The sequence below is a fragment of the Podarcis muralis genome, chromosome 8, assembly GCF_964188315.1.
Source record: "Podarcis muralis chromosome 8, rPodMur119.hap1.1, whole genome shotgun sequence".
Taxonomy (NCBI): domain Eukaryota; kingdom Metazoa; phylum Chordata; class Lepidosauria; order Squamata; family Lacertidae; genus Podarcis; species Podarcis muralis.
Window position 1 is genome coordinate 91144336 of NC_135662.1, and position 27711 is coordinate 91172046.

The following is a 27711-nucleotide window of genomic DNA, read 5'->3' on the forward strand; positions in this document are numbered from 1 at the left end:
TTCTCCTGCAATGATTTTGCAAAGTTTTTTGCAGATAAAATCGCTCAGATTCGGGAAGAAGTAGACTCCACCCTGGGAGCAGGGCCGGGGCGGGAGAGTGCTAGAGTTCTGTCTAGTCGAGTGGGATCAATTCCAATCTGTTACCTCCGAGGATGTGGACAGGCTGCTTGGACGAGTGAAACCAACCACCTGTCTCCTGGATCCTTGCCCATCCTGGCTTATAAAAGCTAGCCGGGAAGGACTGGGCGATGGGCTTCATGGGGTAGTGAATGCTTCCCTCCGTGAGGGAGCCTTCCCAGACCCGCTGAAAGAGGCGGTTATTAAACCGCTTCTTAAAAAACCATCTTTAGATGCGGCCACGATGGCCAATTATCGCCCAGTCTCAAATCTTCCATTCCTGGGCAAGGTGATTGAGCGAGCGGTTGCCGAACAACTCCAGGCACGCCTGGAAGAAGCGGACCATTTGGATCCCTTCCAGTCGGGATTCAGGCCTCATCATGGGACTGAAACTGCCTTGGTCGCACTGGTTGATGATCTCCGGCGGGCTAGGGACAAAGGTGAGAGCTGTTTCCTAGTTCTGCTGGATCTCTCAGCGGCGTTTGATACCATCGACCATAGCATCCTTCTGGACCGTCTTGGGGGGCTGGGAGCGGGGGGCACTGTCATACAGTGGTTCCGCTCCTTCCTCCTGGGCCGTGTTCAGAAAGTGGTGGTGGGGGATGAGTGTTCAGACCCCTGGGCTCTCACTTGTGGGGTGCCTCAGGGTTCTGTCCTGTCCCCCATGCTTTTCAACATTTACATGCAGCCGCTGGGAGAGATCACCAGGAGGTTTGGGCTGGGTGTCCATCAGTATGCCGATGATACCCAGCTCTACCTCTCTTTTAAATCAGAACCAGTGAAGGCGGTGAAGGTCCTGCGTGAGTGTCTGGAGGCGGTTGGAGGATGGATGGCAGCTAACAGATTGAGGTTGAATCCTGACAAGACAGAAGTACTGTTTTTGGGGGACAGGAGGCGGGCAGGTGTGGAGGATTCCCTGGTCCTGAATGGGGTAACTGTGCCCCTGAAGGACCAGGTGCGCAGCCTGGGAGTCATTTTGGACTCACAGCTGTCCATGGAGGCACAGGTCAAATCTGTGTCCAGGGCAGCTGTTTACCAGCTCCATCTGGTACGTAGGCTGAGACCCTATCTGCCTGCGGACTGTCTCGCCAGAGTGGTGCATGCTCTGGTTATCTCCCGCTTGGACTACTGCAATGGACTCTACGTGGGGCTACCTTTGAAGGTGACTCGGAAACTACAACTAATCCAGAATGCGGCAGCTAGACTGGTGACTGGGGGCGGCCGCCGAGACCATATAACACCGGTCTTGAAAGACCTACATTGGCTCCCAGTACGTTTCCGAGCACAATTCAAAGTGTTGGTGCTGACCTTTAAAGCCCTAAACGGCATCGGTCCAGTATACCTGAAGGAGCGTCTCCACCCCCATCATTCTGCCCGGACGCTGAGGTCCAGCGCCGAGGGCCTTCTGGCAGTTCCCTCATTGCGAGAAGCAAAGCTACAGGGAACCAGGCAGAGGGCCTTTTCGGTAGTGGCGCCCGCCCTGTGGAACGCCCTTCCAGCAGATGTCAAAGCGATAAACAACTACCTGACATTCAGAAGACATCTTAAGGCAGCCCTGTTCAGGGAAGTTTTTAACGTGTGATTTTATTGTATTTTTGGTTTTTATGGAAGCCGCCCAGAGTGGCTGGGGAGGCCCAGCCAGATGGGCGGGGTATAAATAATAAATTATTATTATTATTATTACAGTGGTGCCTCGCAAGACGAAAAGAATCCATTCCGCGATTCTCTTCGTCTAGCGGTTTTTTCGTCTTGCGAAGCAACCCTATTAGCGGATTAGCGCTATTAGCGGCTTAGCGGCTATTAAAGGATTAGCGGCTAAGCTGCTAAAAGGCTATTAGCGGCTTAGAAAAGGGGGGGGAGCGGGGGGGAAAACGCAAGACTAGCAAGACGTTTCGTCTTGCAAAGCAAGCCCATAGGGAAAATCGTCTTGCGAAGCAACTCAGAAACGGAAAACCCTTTCGTCTAGCGGGTTTTCCGTCTTGCGAGGCATTCGTTATGCGGGGCACCACTGTACCACTGTAGTTGAAAGCTACTCCCCAAAGCATTAGGTCTAGTAATCTAATTGGACAAATGTTCACATCTATTTAATAACAGACAGCTTGGGTAGGAGAGGATGAATTTTTAAAGGGGAAGGAGTTGATCTGGCTCAGAATGTATAAGATTCCTTTTTAAATTTTCACTTTCAGCAGGTCTTGGAGGTGATTATTTTCAAGAAGGCGTCTAGGTTTCCAATACTTTATTTGTAAAACTAATAAAATATTAACGTGAGGTTTTAACTTTACTTACATCTACATCAGCCAATGTCATTTTCTGGGATAATTTAACATACATACAAACAGATTCACTTGCAGAGATATTCTTGCTTCTGTTTGGTTGCCCAGGACAGCCTCCTGCACTTCCCTCTTCCTTCACACCACACCCAAGATGCGAGCAACCCACCAGCTGCAGGGCATGATCAGCCGGCAAGCGGAACGGCAGCCTTGGTAGTTATAAGGCCACGGGTAGTATCCCAGGAGAGGTTCACAGATCCGCTGGCAATGTGTGTAGCTCCGTCTGCACTCAATGCAGCAGACTCCTTCATGGTCTAGCCGTGGGTCAAAGGTCATCCCTTCACCCCCTTCCAGCTGCTGAAATTTGAAATATAACAAGCACAGTTTTTTAGTGGTACATTTCATTAAGTATCATAAAAATAGCAAGAATTCACCATGGCCATTAATTCACAGATTCAGTTGCTTTTAAATTGGATTTCAAAGATGTTGTAGCTGACCTCTAGATTCTAGACTGATCTTTAGAAGTTTAATACTGAAACTCATGTGGGGTTGACTTACTTGTTTTCAGGCACTCAGCCTTATTTGGTTGTACACTTAAGTGGGGAATGCAAATGGGAAAGAAGTCCTATTACAGCAGCAGGTGCTGGGAAAGTCAGTGTAACTTCTTAATAGCGAAATGTGAGTGGTGCTTGGGGGAACGGGCCTTGGGCAAGCAGCACGGGCATAGAACAGTGATGGCCAAACTTGGCCCTCCAGCTGTTTTGGGACTACAACTCCCATCATCCCTAGCTAACAGGACCAGTGGTCAGGGATGATGGGAATTGCAGTCCCAAAACAACTGGAGGGCCAAGTTTGGCCATCACTGGCATAGAAGATCTCTTTGATGGTGACTAAAATGTTATGCAACCCACCCCCCAATAATCGAGCTTCCATAAAAGTTTAGTGTAGCAGGTCAGTGCAGTTTCCCATTGACTGAGTTTCTTCAATTTAACACAGCAAATGCTTTCAGCTACTGACTACTGCTTACAGAGAGGTAATTATAGTGGAACTGAGAGAAAATGGATGAGCAGGAGAGAGGAAGTTGGGGATGAAGCACAGAGGGGAAACCAGGACAACATTTACCCTTCTGAAGTTGATCTCAGCTCTCCAGAGTCCTCGGATTAGGAGGGCAGCAGTGATATGGAGAAAAGTCTGGTTAAGCCATCAGAAGAAAAAGGAGTGGTTGGTGAGGATGATAATTATAATCACCAGAACTCATGGGTTCAAGGTGTGGAAGATGGTCTTGCAGAGGATGGTGGGATCTGTTTCTTCCTGGCATGGATTAATAGCTGCTGTCCAGACCTGCTCTCTATTTCTGACAGGGAGGGGGCCTCCAGGACCTTGAGAAGGCACCTGCCTGGCAATGCCTTTCCTAAGGACATTGTTATTCACCTTGCTCATTTACCATAGGATCATAGAATCATAGAGTTGGAAGAGACCACAAGGGCCATCGAGTCCAACCCCCTGCCAAGCAGGAAACACCATCAGAGCACTCCTGACATATGGTTGTCAAGCCTCTGCTTAAAGACCTCCAAAGACGGAGACTCCACCACACTCCTTGGCAGCAAATTCCACTGTCGAACAGCTCTTACTGTCAGGAAGTTCTTCCTAATGTTTAGGTGGAATCTTCTTTCTTGTAGTTTGGATCCATTGCTCCGTGTCCGCTTCTCTGGAGCAGCAGAAAACAACCTTTCTCCCTCCTCTATGTGACATCCTTTTATATATTTGAACATGGCTATCATATCACCCCTTAACCTCCTCTTCTCCAGGCTAAACATGCCCAGCTCCCTTAGCCGTTCCTCATAAGACATCATTTCCAGGCCTTTGACCATTTTGGTTGCCCTCCTCTGGACACGTTCCAGTTTGTCAGTGTCCTTCTTGAACTGTGGTGCCCAGAACTGGACACAGTACTCCAGGTGAGGTCTGACCAGAGCAGAATACAGTGGCACTATTACTTCCCTTGATCTAGATGCTATACTCCTATTGATGCAGCCCGGAATTGCATTGGCTTTTTTAGCTGCCGCGTCACACTGTTGGCTCATGTCAAGTTTGTGGTCAACCAAGACTCCTAGATCCTTTTCACATGTACTGCTCTCAAGCCAGGTGTCCCCCATCTTGTATTTGTGCCTTTCATTTTTTTTGCCCAAGTGCAATACTTTACATTTCTCCCTGTTAAAGTTCATCTTGTTTGTTTTGGCCCAGTTCTCTAATCTGTCAAGGTTGTTTTGAAGTGTGATCCTGTCCTCTGGGGTGTTAGCCACCCCTCCCAGTTTGGTGTCATCTGCAAATTTGATCAGGATGCCCTTGAGTCCATCATCCAAGTCGTTGATAAAGATGTTGAATAAGACCGGGCCCAAGACAGAACCCTGTGGCACCCCACTAGTCACTCTTCTCCAGGATGAAGAGGAACCATTGATGAGCACCCTTTGGGTTTGGTCAGTCAGCCAGTTACAAATCCACTGAGTGGTAGCATAGTCAAGACCGCATTTTACCAGCTTCTTTACAAGAATATCATGGGGCACCTTGTCAAATGCCTTGCTGAAATCAAGGTAGGCTACATCCACTGCGTTCCCTTCATCTACCAGGGTTGTAATTCTGTCAAAAAACGAGATCAGGTTAGTCTGACATGACTTATTTTTCAGAAATCCATGCTGACTATTGGTGATCACAGCATTCCTTTCTAGGTGCTCACAGACTGTTTGCTTAATGATCTGCTCCAGAATCTTCCCTGGTATTGATGTCAGACTGACTGGGCGGTAATTATTTGGGTCCTCTCTTTTCCCCTTTTTGAAAATAGGTACAACATTTGCCCTCCTCCAGTCTGCCGGGACTTCACCTGTTCTCCAGGAATTCTCAAAGATGGCTGCCAGCGGTTCTGAAATCACATCTGCCAGTTCTTTTAATACTCTTGGATGCAGTTCATCTGGCCCTGGAGACTTGAATACATCTAGACTAGCCAAGTATTCTTGTACTATCTCCTTAGTTATTCTGGGCTGTGTTTCCTCTGCTGAATTATTTGCTCCAAATTCTTCAGGTCGGGCATTGTTTTCTTTATCAGAGAAGACTGAGGCAAAGAAGGCATTGAGGAGTTCAGCCCTTTCTGTGTCCCCTGTTTGCATTTCACCATCTTCTCCTCTGAGTGACCCCACGGTTTCTTTGTTCTTCCTTTTGCTACGGACATACCCATAATAGCCTTTTTTGTTGCTTTTAACCTCTCTAGCAAGCCTGAGTTCATTCTGTGCTTTAGCTTTTCTGACTTTGTGTCTACACGTGCTGGCTATTTGTTTGAATTCCTCTTTGGTGGTTTCCCCCCTTTTCCATTTTTTGTACACATCCTTTTTTAGTCTTAACTCATTTAAAAGTTCTTTAGATAGCCACCCTGGCTTCTTTAGGCACCTTCCATGTTTCCGTCTCATTGGTATTGCCTGAAGTTGTGCTTTTACTATCTCCCTCTTAACAAACTCCCAGCCATCATGAACTCCCTTTCCTTTTAGTCTTACTGTCCATGGGATCTCACCCAGCACTTCCCTAAGTTTTATGAAGTCGGCTTTCTTAAAGTCAAGAAATTGAGTCCTAGTATGCTTGGCTGCTCCTTTCCGCTGTATAGTAAACTTCAGAAGAGCATGATCACTCGCGCCTAATGATCCTTCCACTTCTACCCCACTAACCAGGTCATCAACATTGGTTAGGACCAGATCTAAAATGGCTGTTCCTCTTGTTGCTTCTCCCACTTTCTGGACAATGAAGTTGTCTGCAAGTCCAGTGAGGAATCTGTTTGACCTTATGCTCTTGGCTGAGTTTGACATCCAACAAATATCCGGGTAATTGAAGTCCCCCATTACTACCATCTCCCTTCCTTTTGCATGCTTGGCCATCTGTTCCAGGAAGGCATCATCTATGTCCTCCGTTTGGCTTGGGGATCTATAGTAAACTCCCACAATGAGGTCTCTGTTATTCTTCTCTCCCTTAATTTTGACCCAAATGCTCTCACTTTGGCTTTGAGGTTCTAAATCTTGGATCTCTTCACAGGTATACACATCCCTGACATATAACGCCACTCCTCCTCCTTTCTTGTCTGGTCTGTTTCTCTGAAATAGATTGTATCCCTCCATTATTACATTCCAATCGTGGGACTTATCCCACCAGGTTTCAGTGATGCCTATTATGTCATATTTAGTTTGCTGTACCAAGAGCTCAAGCTCGTCTTGTTTATTTCCCATGCTTTGCGCATTAGTGTACAGACATTGAAGTCCATTAATCATTCCCTCGTGTCTCTTATTTAAGGATTTTTTCCTCCCACCACTAGGTCTGTGTGCTGTTTGCTCCATTTGGTCTATGGCATTTGGATTATCATCTTCATCAATTGATAGACTCCTACCTTCAGGAGCACTGTCTCCCTCCCCCACATTAGTCAGTTTAAAGCCCTCCTGAGGAGGTTTCTGAGATTTTTGGCGAAAACATTCCTCCCAACCGTTGTGTGCAAGGCATGAATCGTGTGCAAAATGTAGAGTGCCCTGGGAACAGCGAGCGCATGCCTCTGATAGGAAACTTGATCTCTCGGATATTGATGGCCTTCTGCCTCCCTCAGCCCCAGCAGCTGCATTGAATGTGACCAGGAGTTATGCCAGGCATGGCCAAACTTGGCCCTCCAGCTGTTTTGGGACTACAGTTCCCATCATCCCTGACCCCTGGTCCTGTTAGCTAGGGATGATGGGAGTTGTAGTCCCAAAACAGCTGGAGAGCCAGTTTGGCCATGCCTGGGTTATGCTGTTGGCTGGTATTTGTTTTCTTTTCCTGGCAGGTGTTCATCTTTGTTCTTTGCTGACTTGATTAAACTTATTTTTTAAAAGAAATAGTGAAAGAACTATGAAGAAAATGCATATCATGTTACCACAAGTAGGCTGGCTTTTCACTTGCCATCTGTAATTTTTGTCAGTATCTTCCGTTATCTGACAGAAAATGCAATTTATTACTAATTAATATAATGCACAAATTTTTATCTTATATCCTCCCTTAAACTCAAACCACTGAGATTAACTTTTGAGGACGGTACAGGATGATTGCAATAACTGGCACAGTTGGCTGCTGCATGTGAAAGACTGAAGGAAAGGCATGTCCAATACTGAAATCCCTGGAAGCGTTTCACCTCAGTTCTCTGCTCCAAGACTCCGAGAATGACCTAGTTCTACCGTGGTCCCCTCATCCATCCTGGTCATCTATCAGATGCTGGTTTTTCATATTCCTGCCTCTTGGTTGGTGTTTCAGATTCCAGAGATGCCTTTGTGTGGGGTCAGGTATAGGAGTGAGGGCCCCCTTTCACATGCTATGCCCAGCCATTGAGGGGAAAACATGGAGCGCCTTGGGCAGAACTACTGAGTTTGGCCCTGATCCTTGCTCTTGTGCTGTCTAACGTGGGAGAAAATAACAGGCGACCCAGGCTTCCCTTTTCTCTTGCTGCTTACAAGCACCCAGATGCAGTCCATGTCCTTCCAGGAACAAACTATGGTGTGTTTCATTTTTTTGCCTATTGTAAACAGATGCTCCCTCCTTATTATGCAGAAGGCTCAGCAACGTAGTTTTCATCTGAAACTGCACAGAGTAGAAACCTCAGCTCACCTAAGTCAGTGACTGGCTGACTGCTCTCCTGGCTCACCTGTTTGGTCAGTACCAGAAGATGGAAGAATGAGGCGGTTTCAGGGGCGTTCTGTAGAAGCGCCTGGGGAGATGCACATTGACCAAGACAGTGGATGTATTCCATTGCTAACAAATACTCACATGGTAAGGATTGTCTGGGTTAAAGGCTGGCTGGGTGTCTTGCTCAGAAGTCCGGGTAGCGTTAGACTGTCGTCTACGCTGCTGAGTCCGCTGGGTGGTTCGTGGCCTCGTATTCACCTCTTCAGCAGCAGCGTTGAACTGATCCAGATCCAAGTTTGTCTGAGCTTGGCGTGCTTTCCGTATAGCTCCTCTCTCTCTTCTCTGCCCGACTGCAGACAGACATTGGGGTACATGACTCATTTAAATAGGTTCAGCTAAGTGCTGGTTGAAAGAACCCACTAGGCTAAAAGAGTTGAAATTCAATTACTTCCATTGTCCTGCAATGTATGAGTTCTTTACACGGGGTGCACCACACATAACAGCTGCATCTCTAAACAACAGATCAAGCGCCTCTGCACCACTGGGGAGGCTTGAGGGGCTCCAAATCCCGATGACAGCCGAAAAATAGTTTGTCATTTTTCTACACTAAAAAGCCCCAAATGTTGTAACCTTTCCTCATAGGGCCTATGTCACGAGACCTGTGCCTCTCAGAATAGGTGCCACTGGGCTGCATAGCCGAGGGCTGTGATTCAGTATAAGCCAGTAGACTGCCTTCTAATGAGTCTGGCTCTAGGATCTCCCTAGGCCTCCCCCAGAATGAAATTAATTTGGATGAGCAAAGATGGCCTAAGTCTAGGATTTAAAGGAACTGGGTGCACTGTTAAATAAATGTTACCTTTTGGATAGGATGGCCGAAGCCAGAATATCTGTAGATCTCCACAGAGCTCTAAAATTTTGGGACTCAGAAAATTATTGTTCTTTATGGGTTGACCTGCAGCGACCCAGATTAGCGAATTTTCAGCAAATTTAGCTGGCATAATTTCACCTTCCTGTAAAAGGAGAGTAAGAAAATAAATAAATCTGCTGTTAATTTGACGGACAAAGGGTATGGTATGTGTTGCATGTGAAATTGGGTGCTAATAGTCAAGGATTCAGCAAAAAAAGAACATTTTGGGTTACTTTCATTCTTTCCAATTTCAATTCCATTTGAGATTAGCTATTACCAGAGCCGGTCTTATTAGGTTTAAGGGAAAGAGTGAAATTGGCTTCACTTTTTAAAAATGACACTTTACAACATTTTTAAAGGGTGTTTTATTGGCAGGATTATTAACTGTTTAGGGATCCATGGTGTCCTCAAGTGCTTAAAAGCTATGACAACATTGTGTGTTCTGACTGCAGTAATTATGAAAAAACAAAAAAAATTCCTTCCAGTAGCACCTTAAAGACCAACTAAAGATTCCTTCCTGCTACTGGAAGGAATTTTTTTTTGTTTTGACTATGGCAGACCAACACGGCTACCTATCTGTAACAGTAATTATGAAGTTATTCAGTCATGCAAGATTTTGGGTGCCATCATGATGCTATCACCTCCATAGTATCCTGCAGGTTGAAAAATCAATTTGCACACATCTCCGACCAAGAATCTTGCACACACTACATGGTTGTTATGTGCTTCTCTCACTCCCTGGAACAACTTGAATTACGAATTTTGTTTTTATGTCTAGAATTATGTACACTGTTTCTAGAAGACAAAAACCTCAGGACTCAGTGTTCACAAGGAGCTCAGTTCAGAACTGTGATGGAGATTAGGCTTTGCTTTGTAAATCAGTGGCAGCCCCTGTACTGCAAGCCAGCATGGATCCAGGCATATGGCAGACAGAAGCGTTAGGCTGAGATGATTCCCCCAGCCCCATGCCCAGTGCCAGGAAATCATTTCATCTGGCCATTAATCATCTCATGTGGATGAATGGGAGCTGGCCGGCAAGCGTAACCCACCTTGTGGATTAGGTACTTTTTTTGCATTTCCTAAGAGGTCCAAGCTTGCCTCTCTTTCAGCAAGGGCAAGATCACCTTATCAGAATAAGATTTCAGGTGCCGAGAGATCCTGCTGGCTTGACTTCAATTCTGTGGCAGATGGGGTGGCTCAGATGGGCTGCCTCAAGTCATTTTGTTGGCACCCGCCTTCAAGGACCAGACAGAAGCCAATTGGACTAGTAGGTGGATCTTACCCCAATACTGCTGAAAGGAAAATACCATATTTTTCACCCCATAAGACGCACTTAATCCTGAGAATTCATGTGGATCCGTGCTTTGTAACCACGTTTTTGCGCCATTGCGGCCCCAGGCAACAGTGGGTGTGTGGTTTTTTTGGTGCAGACTGTAGCCATGGACATGCTATGTGATCTGATGGTGAATTTGGGGTGACGCAATGCAAAAATCCTCAGGATCCATGTGGATCCATGCTTTGTAACCACATTATTGCGCCATTGCAGCCCCATGAAACAGTGAGTGCATGGTTTTTTTGGTGCAGGCTGTAGCCATGAACATGCTATGTGATCTGATGGTGAATTTGGGGTGACCCAATGTAAAAATCCTGAGGATCCATGGGCTTTTACCTCCCCCCTCCCAGGCAGCCTCCTTTATCTCCCTCCCGATCCCTTACCGATCAGCTGCTTCCTTTCAACACTCCCTTCCCTCTTGTTTGCCTTAGTGTCCTTTCCTTAGCTGGAGCAGTTTTTTTTACTCCTCCTTTTCTTCTAATTTTTCTCCTCATTGCTTTAGTCTTCCTGTCTCCTCTCCTTGCAAGTTTGCTGTCTTTCCCTCCCCGCTCCCAGGCAGCCTCCTTTATCTCTAGCGTCCCTTATCTCGCTCCTGATTGGCAAACAATCAGCTGCTGTGATGGCCTGGGAATCTGATTCAGAGGCTGAACTTGAAGAATCCCAGCCTGCACAGGAGTCCCCGCCTCCAGGGCCGGCTGAGCCAGGGCAGGGGCTTGAATGTGAAGGGCCCTCACCTGTGCCGGATCCTCAGGAGCAGACACCCGATGAATCCACTCTGGCTCCGGAGGTGATGGAGGACCCATTGCCTGCAGGTGCTCCTCTCCCGGCCCTGTCAGGGAAGGTGAGGTTGCCTCTGGGTCCAGTAACCCTCCAGCCTCTCCTGAGTTGCAGAGGCTCAGGTAGAGAGGCGGAGGGAACTAAGTTCTCTCAGGAGGAGTGCTCTCCTTAAGGCCAGGAGAGGCGAATCACCTGTGGGCCGGGACCACCCTAGGCCCCAGAGGAGCTAAAGGCCAGTCAGCCCAGTCCCAGGTTGCGGGAGCAACATTGCTGGAAACCTGTTCCTGCCAGCACCCTGACCTGCTTTTCCGGAGTTCCTGACCACGCCCGGCTCCTTGCCTTGGACCCCACTTCGCCCTTGACAGACAGCCTCCCGACCCTCGACCCAGGACCGGACTCAGACCACGCCACACGGTAACACCCCCCCCCCGGGACCAGCACAGCTGCTTTGTTTCAACACCCACTTCCCTCTTTTTTTTTTTTTTAAAAAAAAACACATGATCTGCTTTTTGCCCCTGGGCAATTCGGCTCCAGGGACCACGCATTCGCTCCATAAGACGCACAGACATTTCCCCTTACTTTTTGGGAAGAAAAAGTGTGTCTTATGGAGCAAAAAATACGGTACATTGCACAGCCCTTGAAGGCAGCAGGCTAGCACAGCAGATGCAAAGCTGGTGGCATGGCAGTCGTAGCTCTGTCCCCAGCCCTCAGCACCTGCTGCCTAAGGCAATTGCCTCCTTCAGCTGTCCCTGTGACTCAAGCTGTCCCAAGAAACTCTCTATTTTCAAAGAAGAACTCAGGATAAAATTAAAGGCAACCAGGTGCAGGGAAAGTGGCACTTTTGCTAGCCACTCTGGTGGGTGTTCTGGGTCCCACAGTTAAGGGAAGACCTTAATGGGAGCAAACACAGCCTGGTGCTGGATTATAGTAGGCCACAATTTTATTGATTACAGTGCAACAGGCTTGGCATCGCCACTGGACGATCACCCACATGAACAACTGCCACGCTCTGCTGCCTTTGGACAACGGGTGTTGACCATTTGTTGAGGCTGACCATGGCATGAACTACCTCCTCTGGTCACTGGTAGGGGGTGCTGTGGTCCGTCAGCCTCTGTGCTGAGCCTCTGCACAGAAATCACTGGCCTCCAAGATCCTTGAAGGGGCGGGGTGAGAACTCCTGGGGCCACCAGCCGAAACACAGGGGCCAAAGGGGCAGCATACCCTCCAACATTTCTCAGATGAAAGTTGGAGTGTATGCTGGTGTTTGAAAGCACAAATGCACATGATGGGTAATTCAGTTGCCCTAACGCCTTGACTCTGTTACTTTAGTGTTGCATTATGACAATTTTTGCACTTACAGCAAAAGAAAAGCACAATATTATGTCCTAAATGTTTTAGTGCACATTTCATTGTAGTAGATATTGAATATAAAATGGCCAATTAAACTAGCATTTCCAAAAACCAGAAAGTGGTTTATCTCCAGTCTGAGGTAATTTGGTTTTCTGAAGTCCATGCTAGTTATTTTTATTTCTAAAAGGCTTTCACAGATTATTATTATTTTAAAATGGCAAAAGAAGGGGATAAAAACATTTTTTAAAAAATATCACTAGCTAGAGAGCCTAGGAGCCAGTTACAAAATCAATAATGGCATTGTGCAAACAACTTGGCTAAATAAAATTGATCTAGTGTGTGGTACTTAAAGTGATCTCAGAGGGCAATCTGAATTTTATCCTCTGCTTCCATTTTAATGTTTCTGCAGTGCAGCTACAGAATAGCAGCTCTCTTATGTAAAAAATATTTGGATTCCTTAGTTTCTAGTTCAGTCAGTGCCATTTTCCAACACTTCTTCGAATATGAAAATGAAAAGACCTACAGGGTGCACTTCCAAATGAAGGCTTTCTTTAACTTGCACTGCAAGCTTTGGGTCAATATAATTGCTTTCACTGAACAAGACTTTTAATCAGAGCTATCATATTAGCTTAACAGTGGAACTGGAAGCTGTATCCAGTCCAAACCAAATCTTTCACAGTATCATAAAATGGATCTCTGGGGTAATTAAACCTAACCTCATATTCTGAGGAATGATTCACTAAAATTTAAACCATCCCTAAGTGGTGCATCCTAAAGAAACTTCTGACTACCCAGTTCCCTCAGTGTCAGTAAACAATTCCCCCTGCAACACTTCTCTCACATGCCTTCCATGCCAAAAGCTCTCTCATTTGCTCAGTCCTTCCCCCTGCAATTTTCCTAAAATGTGATGCCTCAGACTGGCCCTCCAAGGACATCGTTAATGAAGGAGGCCATCTTCAGCCAGCTGGTTCTTGGCTCAACTAGGCTCATCTGAGGTCAAGTCCCCAACCCTGGCTCAGCCCAAGAAACACTTGCTTGGCTGGGGGCCCAGACGATTGAACAGAGGCCAAAAAGAGATGTTCTGGGGGTGCAATGCAGGTGGGACCAGGGCTTCGGCTTGGGCTCAGGTGGATCCTAAGCCTGTTCAGCTTGGTCATGTAACCTGGCACAGAATTATTTTAAAGACTCTTATCCTTCTGACAGCAACAGAACTGCCAGGACTTCAGGGAGGAGGAAGAGGATCCTGGCAAGGGGTTCAGCTCAGAGTGGGTCACACGGGAGCAAGCTGGGGATGGGGAAGGAGAGGTTGGGATAGACAACACTCATGGGGTGACAGAGGATAATGAGGGGACAGAGGCCAGTGCACAGGAAGCTGAGCAGTGGGACCCAGAGCCAGAGAGGCCCCCGTCCCCACAAACATGGCAGGTCCTAAGATGTAGGGAACAGCGGGCGGGACACTCCAGGAAGCAGAGGCAGGCCAGGGCCTGCAGCCTAGATCACTAGCTGGCCAGGTAGGGAAGGAGGCCTGCAATTTCTCAGCTGGGGCAAGCAGAGAGCAGGTGAGGGTCACTTGCCTCATCAAGCCCAGATGCTGCAATCAGCAGACACAGTGTCAGAAGGCAGCAAAGGGAGCTGCTGTGTCCACTCAACTGCCCATGTTGAGGAACCTCGCCTGGGATTCACCTTGGACCTTCCTGGGTTTCTACTTCGAGATTGACTGCTGAACTTGGCTTACTTGGACTGACTCCATACTGTTTCCTGATCTTTGGGCTTGGCTTGTGTGGATTGGCTTCTGGACTTGGAACTTCATCTTGGCACACTGTCTGCCAGGTAGGCCAGGGGATTAGGACACAGCAGTCCCATTCTGCAGAGCGGGCTTTGGATCTGGTGTAAATTTATATGGGTTTCCCTTATACTGACTTGCTTCACAGCAGCTTCTTTTGCATAGGATCAGAGCCAGCTTGCCCACTGCCATGCGTTTCTTCTTTCGGTGTTCAAGCCATGCCATACAGACACAGTCCTGCTGCTGGCAGGGATCAGCCTGCTTCCAAGGCAAACAAACCAAGGCACAGAGGGGGGGGGGGCTCAGGCTGCCTTGTGTGCCTGCCCAGTCCTGCCTGCTGTCAGGCAGAAGCCGAGAGGAACCAAGAGAACAGCTCAAGCCCCTCCTGCACACCGTTACAGAAGTGGGGGGGGGGCAGAGCTGGCTCACCCATTAGTGAGGGTGAAGCAGCTGCTTCAGGCAGCAGAAGCTCAAGAGAAAGCTCCCCACCTGCCCCACCACTTCTGCCACCTCTGGACTCCATCTTGCCAAGTTTCATCCAGAGGTGGGCGTTCTGCAAGGCCTTGGTGCTTGTCTTCTCCACTGTAGGGGTGGGGAAACAAGCAGCAATACCTCATCCCAGAACACCTCCCTCTCTCTGAAACTTGGCAAGAGGGAGGCGTTCTGGCAGCTGCAGAAGTGATGGTGGCTGGAGGGGGGGCAGGAGGCAGCACATTTCCGTTTTGCCTCAGGTGATGAAATGGGATGGGCCACCTCTAAGCACCAGTCCCAAGGATCCCTTGGCTGCTGCAGACTTTCACTGAGCACCTCTCCTGGAAGATGCTGCTGCTGAAGAAAGCCAGACCTGGCCCAAGTGGGGAGCAGCAGTAGCAGAGCTTAGCCAAAAAGTGAGGAGGTGGCAAGGCTGGGCTGCACCTTAAAGAGCAGCTGAAACCTCCCCAGCTGCTTTATGGGCTCCTTGGTGTTGCTGCTGCTTTCAGGAGGTTCTCTAGGGCCCCCCTCCACCTTCACACTTCCCATCACAAAGCCTTTCTCCTTCCCTTGCACTTGACAATCCTTCAAACATAGCTTTGCTGTCAGTGTAAGCATATTTTTGGTGACTACCTACCAGGTCCAAAGAGATCCTCTCTTTGGTCATTGCACTGACTTCAGGGATGTGAGATTTAGCTTGGGCTTTAATGTAACATTTTTCTCCTCCAGCAAAACGAATTCCACTTATGCCCTAGAAAAACAGACCTTGGTTATTAACATAAATGTTGAGGTGCTCACCCAACTGCTGCAAGATACAGAAGTGCTTTTAACATAAAATGCTTTGCTTCCCACTAAAAAAGACCCAAAGTTATTCACTACCAAGTAAAAAGTACAGTAATAAAATAATATTTAAAAAGATTTAACAATGCAATTATATCACCGGTACTCTCAAATGACCAGGAAAATGAGGAATTCCCAGGAACCAAAATATTGATAAGGGAGGTCTCCCTAGAGCTAGCATTCCACAAACAGTCGGCTATTTCAGAGAAGGCATTTCCTCTCAACATATGTAGAAGGGCCTCAAGGTCTGGGAAAGTTCACATGGGGAACTTTAGTTACAGGCTTACTGAGTTGTATACAGTTAAAACCAGCAGCTTGAATTGGGCAAATTGACAGTTACTGCAGTCAGACCAAAACCAGTGTTATATGTTCACACATTCTTGTCCCAGTTAACATTCAAGCAGCCACATTTTCCACTAGCTGTAGTTTCCAAACCATCTTAAAAGGCAGTCCCACATACAACACATTGCAGTAGCCTAACCTGGAGGTTATCAGAGCAAAGACAATTAAAGCTGGCTATTCCCATCTAGATAGGGCTGCAGTTGGGCTTCCAGCGCAAGCTGGTAGAAGGCCCTCAGTGCCACTAAGGCCACTGGTGTCTCCAATGACAGGACTGGATCCAGGAGTAGCTCTAAGCTGTGATCCTGCTTCTTCCAAGGGAGTGCAACCCCATCCAGAACTAATCTTGCTCATCTGGGCACAGGAACCACCCCCTCGAAATGTCTTAAGTCTAGGCTGGATTGAGCATCCGTTTGTTGGTTCTCATCCAGTCCATTAGCAAGGTCAGGCACTGTTCCAGCCCAGCAGTGCCCTGTTCTCCCTGCTCACAGTCTTCACAGAAGGATTCCATGGTCAGTGGTATCATAGGCCATTGAGAGGCCAAGGAGAATAATCAGAGATGCTTTTACATCCCCTCGCCTTCAGCGTTTTTGATGAACTGCTCAGAGGTTCTATTCACAATCAAGTGGTATATAATTTTTGTTAAATGATTTTTTAAAATTCTGTACATGGCAGCCAAAGTGGTCTTAGTAAAAAAACTAGGCTTGGACCCCAACTGAAATGAACACTGAGCCTAATAAATAATTTCCATGTTCTCTTCTTCCCCCACCCACTGCTGCCTTGGTGCTTTCACTCCAAATGCATACTGAGGGGAGCATGACTGGCTTGCCAGCCCTGGGAGCCAAGCCGAGAGGGTGCCGCAACAATGACTTAGAACGGAAGGCAAGAGGTGGAGGTGTGTGTGTCAAATTTTGGCATCATACAGGGCACTGCTGAAATTTGAAAGCCCAAAGTTCACCACTGCTTCCTCCATTCCTTCTTGGGATACGCCCCCCCCCCCCCGAAAAAAAACCTTCAGCCAACCATACTTACAATCTGAAAATCATGAACTTCAATAGCCTCTTCCTCACCACTTCCAGTTTTAAAGGTTTCCAGGTTGTTCCCAGCATCTATTTCCATTGACACCTCTTGTGCCTTCCCATTAATACTCATCATGTAATGGACATTGTAGACCTGGGATTGAAAAAGGGGGAAAAGATGATGACTTTGGTAGAAACCTATCTACCTAGATAAGATCTCAGCATCCATGCTGATGCTGGCATACCTACGATGGCTCTCAAAATGTTATCGTCCCAATACTCATGGTGGGTCAAATCCTCACTTGCTATTCTTATCTGCACTGAGAGATGGTGATTTGAATGTGAAGGGGTTTTCTTTGGCTTCATTGTCATGGTCAGATCCTGGTGAGGTTTAGATAGCCAGTTACCATTTCATCTGCGAGAAAAATCACTCTGCCTGCTTTCCGGCCATTAGAATGGTTCACCCCTAGATGCTGATGAAATCCAAGGGCCAAGAAGTTTCCAGGAGGCAAGGCAGACCCTCTTGTTGAAGTCTTAATCATGCTATGGTATATGCAGATTACTACCAACTTCTATGACCTTAAAATGTTTTCCAGAGTTAACAGAAAGGCAATGTTCAGTTACAGTAAAGCTAAAAAAGTTAAATTCAAGGCTGACAGAAACCTTCTATGGTCCTTGATACCCAGTTGCATGTGAGTGATGTCTTGGTGCACCCTCTGGGATCTTTTATGCCTTGGGCACTTGCCCAAGGTTTAGGGCAAAGGCTTAGGGTTGCGGGAAACCATTATGGAATGGATGGAGTCTCTTCCTTGCACGAGGATTGCCTTCTCCAACCTGGTATCCTCCAGGTGTTTTGGACTAAAACTCACAATATTGGGAGTGAAGGCAGTTGTAGTCCTAAATATCTACAAGGCATGATGTTGGGGAAGGCTGTCCATGTGCAAGTAAAAGGCTCCATCCACCCCATAATGGTTTTCTGCAATGTGGCACAAAATTATATTTTGTGACTGATGCCCAGGAAGCAGTCTCAAAACTGCAATTCTCAACATTCCAAATGTGCAAACTGTCCAAGAAGATTGGTACTCCCTGATACTGGGCTGCATCTTCTTAAAAAAACCCCATCTTTGGACCCAGCCAAAATGGCCAACTATCGCCCAGTTTCAAATCTTCCATTCTTGGGCAAGGTGATTGAGTGGGTGGTTGCTGAACAACTATAGGCTCGCCTGGAGGATGCGGACCATTTGGATCCCTTCCAGTTCAGGCCTCACCATGGGACTGAAACTGCCTTGGTCGTGCTGGTTGATGATCTCTGGCGGGCTAGGGACAAAGGTGAAAGCTGTTTCCTAGTTCTGCTGGATCTCTCAGGGGACTTTGATACCACTGACCATGACATCCTTCTGGACCGTCTAGAGGGGCTGGGAGCTGGGGGAACTGTTATACAGTGGTTCCGCTCCTTCCTCCTGGGCCGTGTCCAGAAAGTGGTGGTGGGGGATGAGTATTCAGACCCCTGGGATCTCACTTGTGGGGTGCCTCAGGGTTCTGTCCTCTCCCCCATGCTTTTTAACATCTATATGAAGCTTCTGGGGGAGATCATCAGGGGGGGTTGGGCTGGGTGTTCATCAGTATGTGGATGATACCCAGCTCTAACTCTCCTTTAAATCAAAACCAGTGAAGACAGTGAAGGTCCTGTGTGAGTGTCTGGAGACGATTGGAGGATGGATGGCGGCTAACAGATTGAGGCTGAATCCTGACAAGACAGAAATACTGTTTTTGTGGGACAGGGGATGGGCAGGTGTGGAGGACTCCTTGGTCCTGAATGGGGTAACTGTGCCCCTGAAGGACCAGGTGTGTAGCCTGGGAGTTATTTTGGACTCACAGTTGTCCATGGAGGTGCAGGTCAATTCTGTTTCCAGGGCAGCTGTCTACCAGCTCTATCTGGTATGCAGGCTGAGACCCTGACAGTGGATTGTCTCACCAGAGTGGTGCATGCTCTAGTTATCTCCCGCTTGGACTACTGCAATATGCTCTATGTGAGGCTACTTTTGAAGGTGACCCAGAAACTACAACTAATCCAGACTGGTGACTGGGAGTAGTCACAGAGACCACATAACACCGGTCCTGAAAGACCTGCATTGGCTCCCAGTACATTTCCGAGCACAATTCAAAGTGTTGGTGCTGACCTTTAAAGCCCTAAACGGCCTCGGCCCAGTATACCTGAAGGAGCGTCTCCACCCCCATCGTTCAACCCAGACACTGAAGTCCAGTGCCGAGGGCCTTCTGGCAGTTCCCTCATTGCGAGAAGCAAAGCTACAGGGAACCAGGCAGAGGGCCTTCTCGGTAGTGGTGCCTGCCCTGTGGAACGCCCACCCATCATATGTCAAGGAAATAAACAACTATCTGACTTTTAGAAGACATCTGAAGGCAGCCCTGTTTAGGGAAGTTTTTAATGTTTGATGTTTTATTGTGTTTTTAATATTCTGTTGGAAGCCGCCCAGAGTGGCTGGGGAGGCCCGGCCGAATGGGCGGTGTATAAGTAATAAACTACTACTACTACTACTACTACTACTACTACTACTACCACCACCACCACCACTATTATTATTAATCTAACCTCTACAGCCAGAAGAATAACCCCCCAACCCACGTGCCAAGTTTCAGGGGAAATGTTGTTTAAAAGAACTCCTTCTGGGACTCTGTTTCACTTTTAGTGCTTTTAAAACATTAACTGATAAGAAAGGGTTAAAGCAGCATATCTAAATAGCAAAGTTTGCCATTATGAACATGGCACAAAGTATTTAAATGTCAGGATATATGTGTGGATGGGATTGCTGCCTGGGCTCTTTTGGGAGGAAGGATGGGATATAAATTCAATGAAATAAAAAATTGGCACCTGTGAGTGACAAGCTGCTGGGTGCTAGATTTCAAAAATGTTTCTTTTGCCATTTCATCCAGTTATCCACGTGGGATAAATCAGCCTCATACAACCAACATGCTTAGCTCTATTCTTGCATGAAGGGGTTAAGAGTAAGCTGTCCTTCCAGGCTTAGCTAGGTCATTCCCCCTCACCTTGGGAAGAAGGACTACCAAACACTTTGCTCTCTTTCTCCCATCATGTGAAACCTACCAGTAAGGAGGTCAAAGCTGGATGCTCCAAGCTTAGGCTGTGGGGCTTAAACAAGCCTTCTTTGTGTTTCTATACATATTTAGAAATTCACAACTTTGGAACTTAAGCTAAAGTTCCTGTATTTTCTTGATGCTGTATGGACCTCTGAAGAGCTGTAAGTAAACCATTTTAACTTACCAAATGTATGGTCTCTTCGTTTGCTAAGGGAAGTGGGGAACATGGGAGGTGGGCAACTTAGAAGGGGGCGTTTTAAAGTTTTAACAGCCCATATTTCCACATATGGACCATAAAGAAGGCTGATCGCCGAAGAATTGATGCTTTTGAAATATGGTGCTGGAGGAGACTCTTGAGAGTCCCATGGACTGCAAGAAGATCAAACCTCTCCATTCTTAAGGAAATCAGCCCTGAATGCTCACTGGAAGGACAGATCCTGAAGCTGAGGCTCCAATACTTTGGCCACCTCATGAGAAGAAAAGACTCCTTGGAAAAGACCCTGATGTTAGGAAAGATGGAGGGCACAAGGAGAAGGGGACGACAGAGTACAAGATGGCTGGATAGTGTTCTTGAAGCTACCAACATGAGTTTGACCAAACTGCGGGAGGTAGTAGAAGACAGAAGTGCCTGGCGTGCTCTGGTCCATGGGGTCACGAAGAGTCGGACACGACTAAACGACTAAACAACAACAACAACATTTCCACACTTTACTTGGCTGCATATTTTCTGATTTTAAATCTCTGCTGGGGCTCACTTACCAAAAAGTATTTTTTCCAAACTTGGATCAAGGCATCCAAGAAATTCTATTATACCTAGTATTTTTCTTTTAACCAAAATATACAAAATTAAAGTCAACAATCCAAACATTTCTAGAGATCCTACTTACTTTCATGTAGAAAGCAAGGCCTAGAATGGAGAAAGGGGACCCTGTGAGGAATTGTGAGCAATTGTGCTTGGATTGTATCTGCTGCATGCAGATATATTATTTATTTTATTCCTAGTAGCACCTTCTATCCTGCTATGGCTGTAAAAGAGCAGCAGAGAAGAAATCTCCATGCCAGAATGAGAGGAAATAAAATATCTGAAGACCTTGGCAAACTATCAAGAAGAAATGCTAAGGCAGTTTGTGTTTCTTATTGAAACTTTGCTGGCTGAATTGTAAATGAAACCTGACAGAATAAGGGACGTCTCTGTGTTCAAAACGGAAACATTTGGATCTGGAGTTTTAAAACTGCAGCTTCGTCCACAACACATTGCTGTAGACTAATAATTAAAGCACAAGATCTGCCTTATATGCCACAGAAACTCTTGTTGAATTCTGTTGTGAATTAGAGGCACACTAAATAAGGCTCAAGGGATGTGGGTGGTGCTGTGGTCTAAACTACTGAGCCTCTTGGGCTTGCTGATCAGAAGGTTGGTGGTTCGAATCCCCACGACGGGGTGAGCTACTGCCGCTCCATCCCAGCTTCTGCCAACCTAGAAGTGCGAAAGCACATCTAAGTGCAAGTAGATAAATAGGTACCACTCTGGCGGGAAGGTAAACGGCTTTTTCATGCGCTGCATTGGTTTCGGTGTTTTGTTGTGCCACATGACCCAGAAAACTGTCTGCGGACAAACGCTGGCTCCCTCGGCCTGTAAAGCGAGATGAGCACCGCAACCCCAGAGTCGTCTGCAACTGGACTGAACTGTCAGAAGTCCTTTGCCTTTAAATAAGGCTCCCTAGAAGACACACTAAAGAAGCCACCCAGTGCAACACATTTGCCACAGCTACCAGATGGTGACAATAGACCCAAGTGTTCCATTCGGCCTACCCTCCATAGCAGCCCTGGGGGCTTTGGCCCCCACAATAAAATATTTGAGGGGGCTGAGTCCCCCAAAGTTGATGAGAATTCCATTCAAATGGTGTGCATGCACTGTGTCATGTGACTGATTCTGCAGGGCTTACATGGGCCCCCACAAAAATTTTTCATTCATGTTGGCACCCCTGCTACCCCCTGATTATCAACAAGTTTATTCACTTGAAGAATGAAGGATAACAGACAATTTCCAGTGCAGGGTCTGGTTCCACAACTGCTGCTTGTTTTGCATTTTTCTTCACACATCAAAAGGTACCAGCATCACATTTTGTAGCTCAGCTTTATGGATCCTGGCCCCTGAAATGGATCCTGGAAGCACACAGAGTACAGACCTGGCCTTGTTTAAAATACCAGGGGTCTCCTGCACACAGTCCTTATTTCTGGGAATGGTTTGGGGCACTGTGAGGAGAGCAGCTTAGGGGTCTGCTGGTAGCTTCAGAAACTGTTGGTGAATATGGTTAACTTTCATTCATGGCCCAGTCAGAGGTAGCCCTGAGCCCAATGTATCTGATCCAAACAAAATCCAAACAAATCCCTCACTTCTCACCTCTTTGTCAGTCACCTTCCAATAGTAAAAGGCTCCCATGGCCCCAAAGAGTAGGAGGATGGCTCCGCCAATAAGCACCATGGCCCCAATCCTGAGCAGCCGCCTTGTACTAGAGGGTTTTGCCATCACAGCTGAGTATGCCTGCAGCAGGGTGGGAAGCAAAGTGACTTGAATCAGAGAGGCAGAGGCCATTTGGAGGACGAGTGCTTGATCTGCAGTGAAGCCACGGAGGTTCACACGGGGCACACAAAGTCTTTGCTCAGAAACTGAGTGAGGAACAATTCCATTCAACCCTCTTAAAAATTACAACAAAAGTACCAAGCAGTCAAGGAAGGGGGTATTTTGAATTTGGGGTGTGCACATGCATGTCTACACAAGACTGAGAGAAAAGAAAGAGGGCAGAGGCTCACATCCAGGAGGATAGGGAGAGATCAAAGGCTTGTCCACACTGGAGCAAAATGTGGATTTGTGCCTGCCTGCCTGTCCATTAGTGGGGGAGGGGTTTGGGTTCAATTCTGGCCATTTCAGACTTCCTAAGGTTGAAAAACTCCTCATTTAGAGGGGGAAAGTCCAGGACAACATTGGGATGTGGAGGACATCATGTGGACACCCCTACATTAATGGGGAGACAGGCAGGTGCAAACCTACCTATTGTCCAGATTTCCACCTACCAGCCCTCCTGTAAGGGAAATGCTCCACTTCCAAACATCTTAATATGACATAAGAAATGAGATACTTGTGCACCCCCCCCCCCAGTAAACCCCAAACACTTGCCAGGATGGCAACTTCTCGTGTGCACTGGCCTTTCTGCTTCCAAGTAGAGATGACAAGTCAATACAGTGGTACCTTGGGCTACAGACGCTTCAGGTTACAGACGCTTCAGGTTGCAGACTCCGCTAATCCAGCAACACAGTGGTGCCTCGCAAGACAAAATTAATCCGTTCCGCGAGTCTCTTCGTCTTGCGGTTTTTTTCGTCTTGCGAAGCATGGCTATTAGCGGCTTAGCGGCTATTAACGGCTTAGCGGCTTAGCGGCTTTAAGAAAAAGGAAACAAACTTGCAAGAACTCGCAAGACGTTTCCTCTTGCGAAGCAAGCCCATAGGGAAATTCGTCTTGCAGAACGACTCAAAAAACGGAAAACCCTTTCGTCTAGCGAGTTTTTCGTCTTGCGAGGCATTCGTCTTGCGGGGCACCACTGTAGTACCTCGGGTTAAGAACTTTGCTTCAGGATGAGACAGAAATCGCACGGTGGCGTAGCGGCTGTTACCACTTTACCATTAGCTAAAGTGGTACCTCAGGTTAAGAACAGTTTCAGGTTAAGAACGGACCTCCAGAACAAATTACCCGAGGTACCACTGTATGCCAAGGGAAAAGAGGCACTGGCGTGTTCTGGCGTTTGCCACGATGGGCTGACATTCAAGTACCATGTATTTCATGCTTCAAATATCTGATTCAAATCCCACCTCAGCTGTGAATTTACGACATGGCCTTGGGCCAGACCCTCCATTCTTTCTAGGCAATCTGTTGTGCAGTACAATCTTGAGCATATTAATCTGGAAGTAGCAGCTTCACAAAGGGGCAACTGTGTGCTGGGGGTGGGGTGGGGTGGGGGCGGGGAGAGAGACAAGCAGCACCTTCTGTTACAGTATTTGAAGAAGTACCAAATCCTGTCCCTGGCAGCCATTTTTCCTGGTAGCCTGTTTCCTTCCTAAAGAGCTACTGACTAAAGAGCTATATGTCTATACTCAGGTATGCAGGTGAAATGGGCTCCTTCCCTGGCACAGACCCTTCCTGGCTGTTGAGGTGGTTCTGTGGAATGTTGGCTGCCTGAACGTCACAGGCACCTGGCACAGATTGTTTGTAACATGTCAGCTTGGACTTCTGTGATGCTCTCTTGTGGGAGAGCCACAGAAGATGGCTCTGGCTGCAACACTGGGTGAAGAAGCAGCATGTAAAGCAGGGGGTCATTGGCAGACCATGGAGTGGAGCTTCACCCCACTGCTGTGGGAACATCTATCCCTCCAGAGTTGTACTGGCTGCCTACTCACTATGGGTCTCAGTTCAAGGTTTTGCCAATGCCCTGATGCACTTTGCACAGTGACACTTTGCACAATGAGGCCTCTGGAAGGCAATTAAAGATCCATCTTTTTCATGTGGGCATTTCATGGAGGACTTAGGTTAGATTTGGCTCCTTTTAGTCCTTTGCTGAACTGCTTGATTGCATGGGTTTTCTAAATGTGTTTTTGTGTGCTGCTCTGAGATGCTTCTGGATAAGGGATAGTATAAAAATAATAAATAGAGAAATGATTCACAATGATCAAGAAAACTAAGTTCTGAATCGATCCCTTGCTAGATCAGACCCTGTTCCAGGTTTTCCAGCACCTTGACCCAAGTCAGCTTTTCCAGTGTCTTCTTTTCTTTTCTGCTAGTGGCTGCTGGTTCCCCACACCCCTGTACTTTGATCCTGACGTCCAGCTGGAGGTCCATGGGGCCATGGGGGTAGGGGGAGAGATCTGAATCCCTCAGGGTGGAATGTAGGTGCAACACCATCATTTGGGAGGTGTGTGTGTGTGGGTCCTGGGAACGCTGTGAATTAGTGAATCACCCTTCTGTCTGGATCTTGTATTTTGATGCTGGTGGGCCTCTGGGCACAGACCCAAGTTAACTAGCTTGCTATACTATTTGGAGCACAGGTCCTAGCTGTGTCAGAGAGGTTCCAACTAAAACCAGACTTTCTTCCGCCTGGCCAGTTGCCCAATCAGCCAACTGCAAAGCCATAAAAAGATGTGTGAGTCAGGTACAGTATTTTTTCTGATTGCATTGGTCTTTTTTTTGGGGGGGGGGGAGTGGGAACCTGCCCTCTGCATATGCTCACTTTGAGGCGCTCTGCACATGCTGGGGGTGGGGGGCAGGCCAAAAGTACCTTAGCCGAGGCACTTTGCACAAGAACTGCAGAGCACACACATCACGCGCCTCTCTCCAAGATGTCTCAAGCCACACGCGTGAGGGGGGTGCCTGGAATGGAGTGCCAAAATGGAGTGGGGGGGGGGACGTAGAAAGAGGAGGAAGAAGAAGTGAATAGGGTTCCTAAGTGAGCGATCCTCCTTCCCTTTTTCCCAAGAAGCAGAAGAAGGGACCCCCTGTCTGTTTTTGCCATTGTGTGAGTCTTCTGAGGAAAGATCCCCAGCTCCTTTGCGAGGGGAGGGAGAGAACAGTTGGCTTTCTCTTTCTGGGAAAGAAAGTCTCGTCCCGTCCCCCGTCCCCTGCATTATTTGTGAGTCCGCAGCAAATCCCCCAGATCCCTCCGAAATCGTTAGACAGAGCTCCATCTGTAAGGTAGAAGTAGGACTTTTTTGCAAAACAAAAAAGTTTCCGCCAGCAAAGGGGGGCAGAAAAGTGGCTGGGAAAAGGGGAGCGGGGGGCAGCTCGGGGTGCTGCGTGCCGTACTCACGGGGGGCATCGGGGCGGGCTCCCCGTCCTCCGGCTCGGCCAGTGCGATGGGCACCTTCTCCAGCCTCTCGGCCATCCTTTCCTTGGAACGTCGGCTGCCAGCTCCGTCTCGGGCGGCTCTGCCTCCGGCTCCTGCGGGAGCCTCGACAGCACCGACGCGCAGGGAGGCGGCGCATCGGGCAAGGCGGGCGCGCGGCGGAGGAGCCGGAGGGGGGCGGGCGTTTCCAGAGGGTAGAAAAGGTGCGCTTGGGGTGCTTTTGGTTTCTAAACTCAACTTTAAAAAAAACAAAAACCTCCCCAGCTTGTTGAATCCAGCTGTACCACACGCACATGCCTGGTCTCATAAGCAAGAGCTGTGAAAGTTTCCGAAAAAGAATAACGTGCGGCATTGTTCCAAAACTGTGTCGAGGGAGGTACAGTAGGGGGCTGCGCTGCAATTCCCAGAAGAAAAAAAGCAGGAGGAGGGCGGGGGGTTATCACAACACCCGGAGCATTGCTTTTTAATTGGCCAGGAGAAAGGAACTCTGTCTATGCTCAGAAGCACTCTTCTATATTTGGCAGATTTTTAGATAAGTTGCATAACACTGTGCAGAATGCGAAAAAGCTCTTCTAAATAGGTGCAGTTGAAGATGGAGAGGTGGAAGAAGCCATGATATTCTGGCTTGGGAGACTTTGTCAAAATAGTAAAATGTGGGTTGAACAGGGTAACTGGTAGGTGGAATTGTTACTCGTTGACTGTCAGAACCCAAAGAGTGTTCATTAATGGTTCCTTGTCATCCTGGAAAAAAGTGACAAGTGACAGGGTTCTCTTTGTCCTGGGCCCATTGTTGTTTAACATCTTTATAAATGATTTGGATGAAGGAATTGAGGGGATGTTCATCAAATGTGCAGATGACACCAAACTGTGAGGGGTAGCTATTTCCATAGAAGACAGAATCAGAATTCAAAATGACCTTAACAGTTTGGAGAACTGGGCCCAAACTAACAGAATGAATTTCAGTGGAGACAAATGTAAGGTTCTGCACTTAGGCAGGAAGAACCAGGTGCACAAATATAAGATGGAGGACACCTGGCTTACTAGCAGTACATGTGAAATGATCTAGGGGTCTTGGTGGACCACAAGCTTAAAATGAGTCAACAGTGTGATGCAGCAGCAAAAAACAAAAACCAAAAAACCAAAAACAAAACCCTAATGCTATTCTATTCATTGGGGGATCCACAAAGCCATTGGGGCTTTCCACCAGAGCAAAGCAGGGACCTCTCCCACAACAGTCACCCCCATCACTTCTGCTCTGCTAACAGAGACTGTCAGAAAGGGAACTCCTTGCAACCCTCTCTGCTTCCCCAGCCCTCTCCATCAGGGTTGGGACTGTGCTCTCAGGTGAGGTTGCCTCTGTTGCAAGGCAGGGAATTCTTCTGGAGTCAGGAAAATGGCAGAGTGTGTGTGTGTGTGTGTGTGTGTGCATATTCCAACCCCAGAAGACAAAGAGAGAGGTGATATTTTAATAGGAGTAGAGACAGTTTCAACACTGTACCTCAGGTAAGGAAGTTGCCTCGTGTGGCTTTGAAATGTTACCATCTAGTATGTAATCATCATGTGGTGTGATTTGATGAATTAATTAATGGATTGCCATTTAATATTTTGATGTCTTAGTCTGAATTTTAACTGTTGACATGTTGTAGACTGTATATGGCTTTTTGTATCGTGTAATATTTTTCAACACCTATGAAAAGACACATAAATAAAATTGATGGTAACATTCATAGCTTTTTTGCTGCTCTGTAAGTATGCATTTTTCTCTCCTGGGGTGAGCAAGAGCATTCAAGAGGATCAGTGCAGCTCTGGAATCCCCACCACACC

General features: G+C 47.4%; 1 protein-coding gene across 2 annotated transcripts; it reads right to left on the minus strand.

The window, feature by feature from the left end:
- Positions 1 to 2338: 2338 nt before the first annotated feature.
- Positions 2339 to 26018, minus strand: CNMD (chondromodulin). 2 transcript variants are annotated; one of them, XM_028738446.2, is made up of 7 exons: positions 25852 to 26016; positions 22401 to 22541; positions 16893 to 17033; positions 15319 to 15432; positions 8917 to 9070; positions 8202 to 8410; positions 2339 to 2744 (listed from the first exon to the last, which is right to left on the minus strand). In XM_028738446.2, exons 1-7 carry the CDS (start codon positions 25924 to 25926, stop codon positions 2526 to 2528), a joined length of 1053 nt encoding a protein of 350 aa, XP_028594279.2. In that variant the 5' UTR covers positions 25927 to 26016; the 3' UTR covers positions 2339 to 2525. The 2 variants fall into 2 exon arrangements, with proteins under 2 accessions (XP_028594279.2, XP_028594280.2); XM_028738447.2 differs by lacking the exon at positions 22401 to 22541 and having other exon boundaries at positions 25852 to 26018.
- Between the last annotated feature and the right edge of the window lie 1693 nt (positions 26019 to 27711).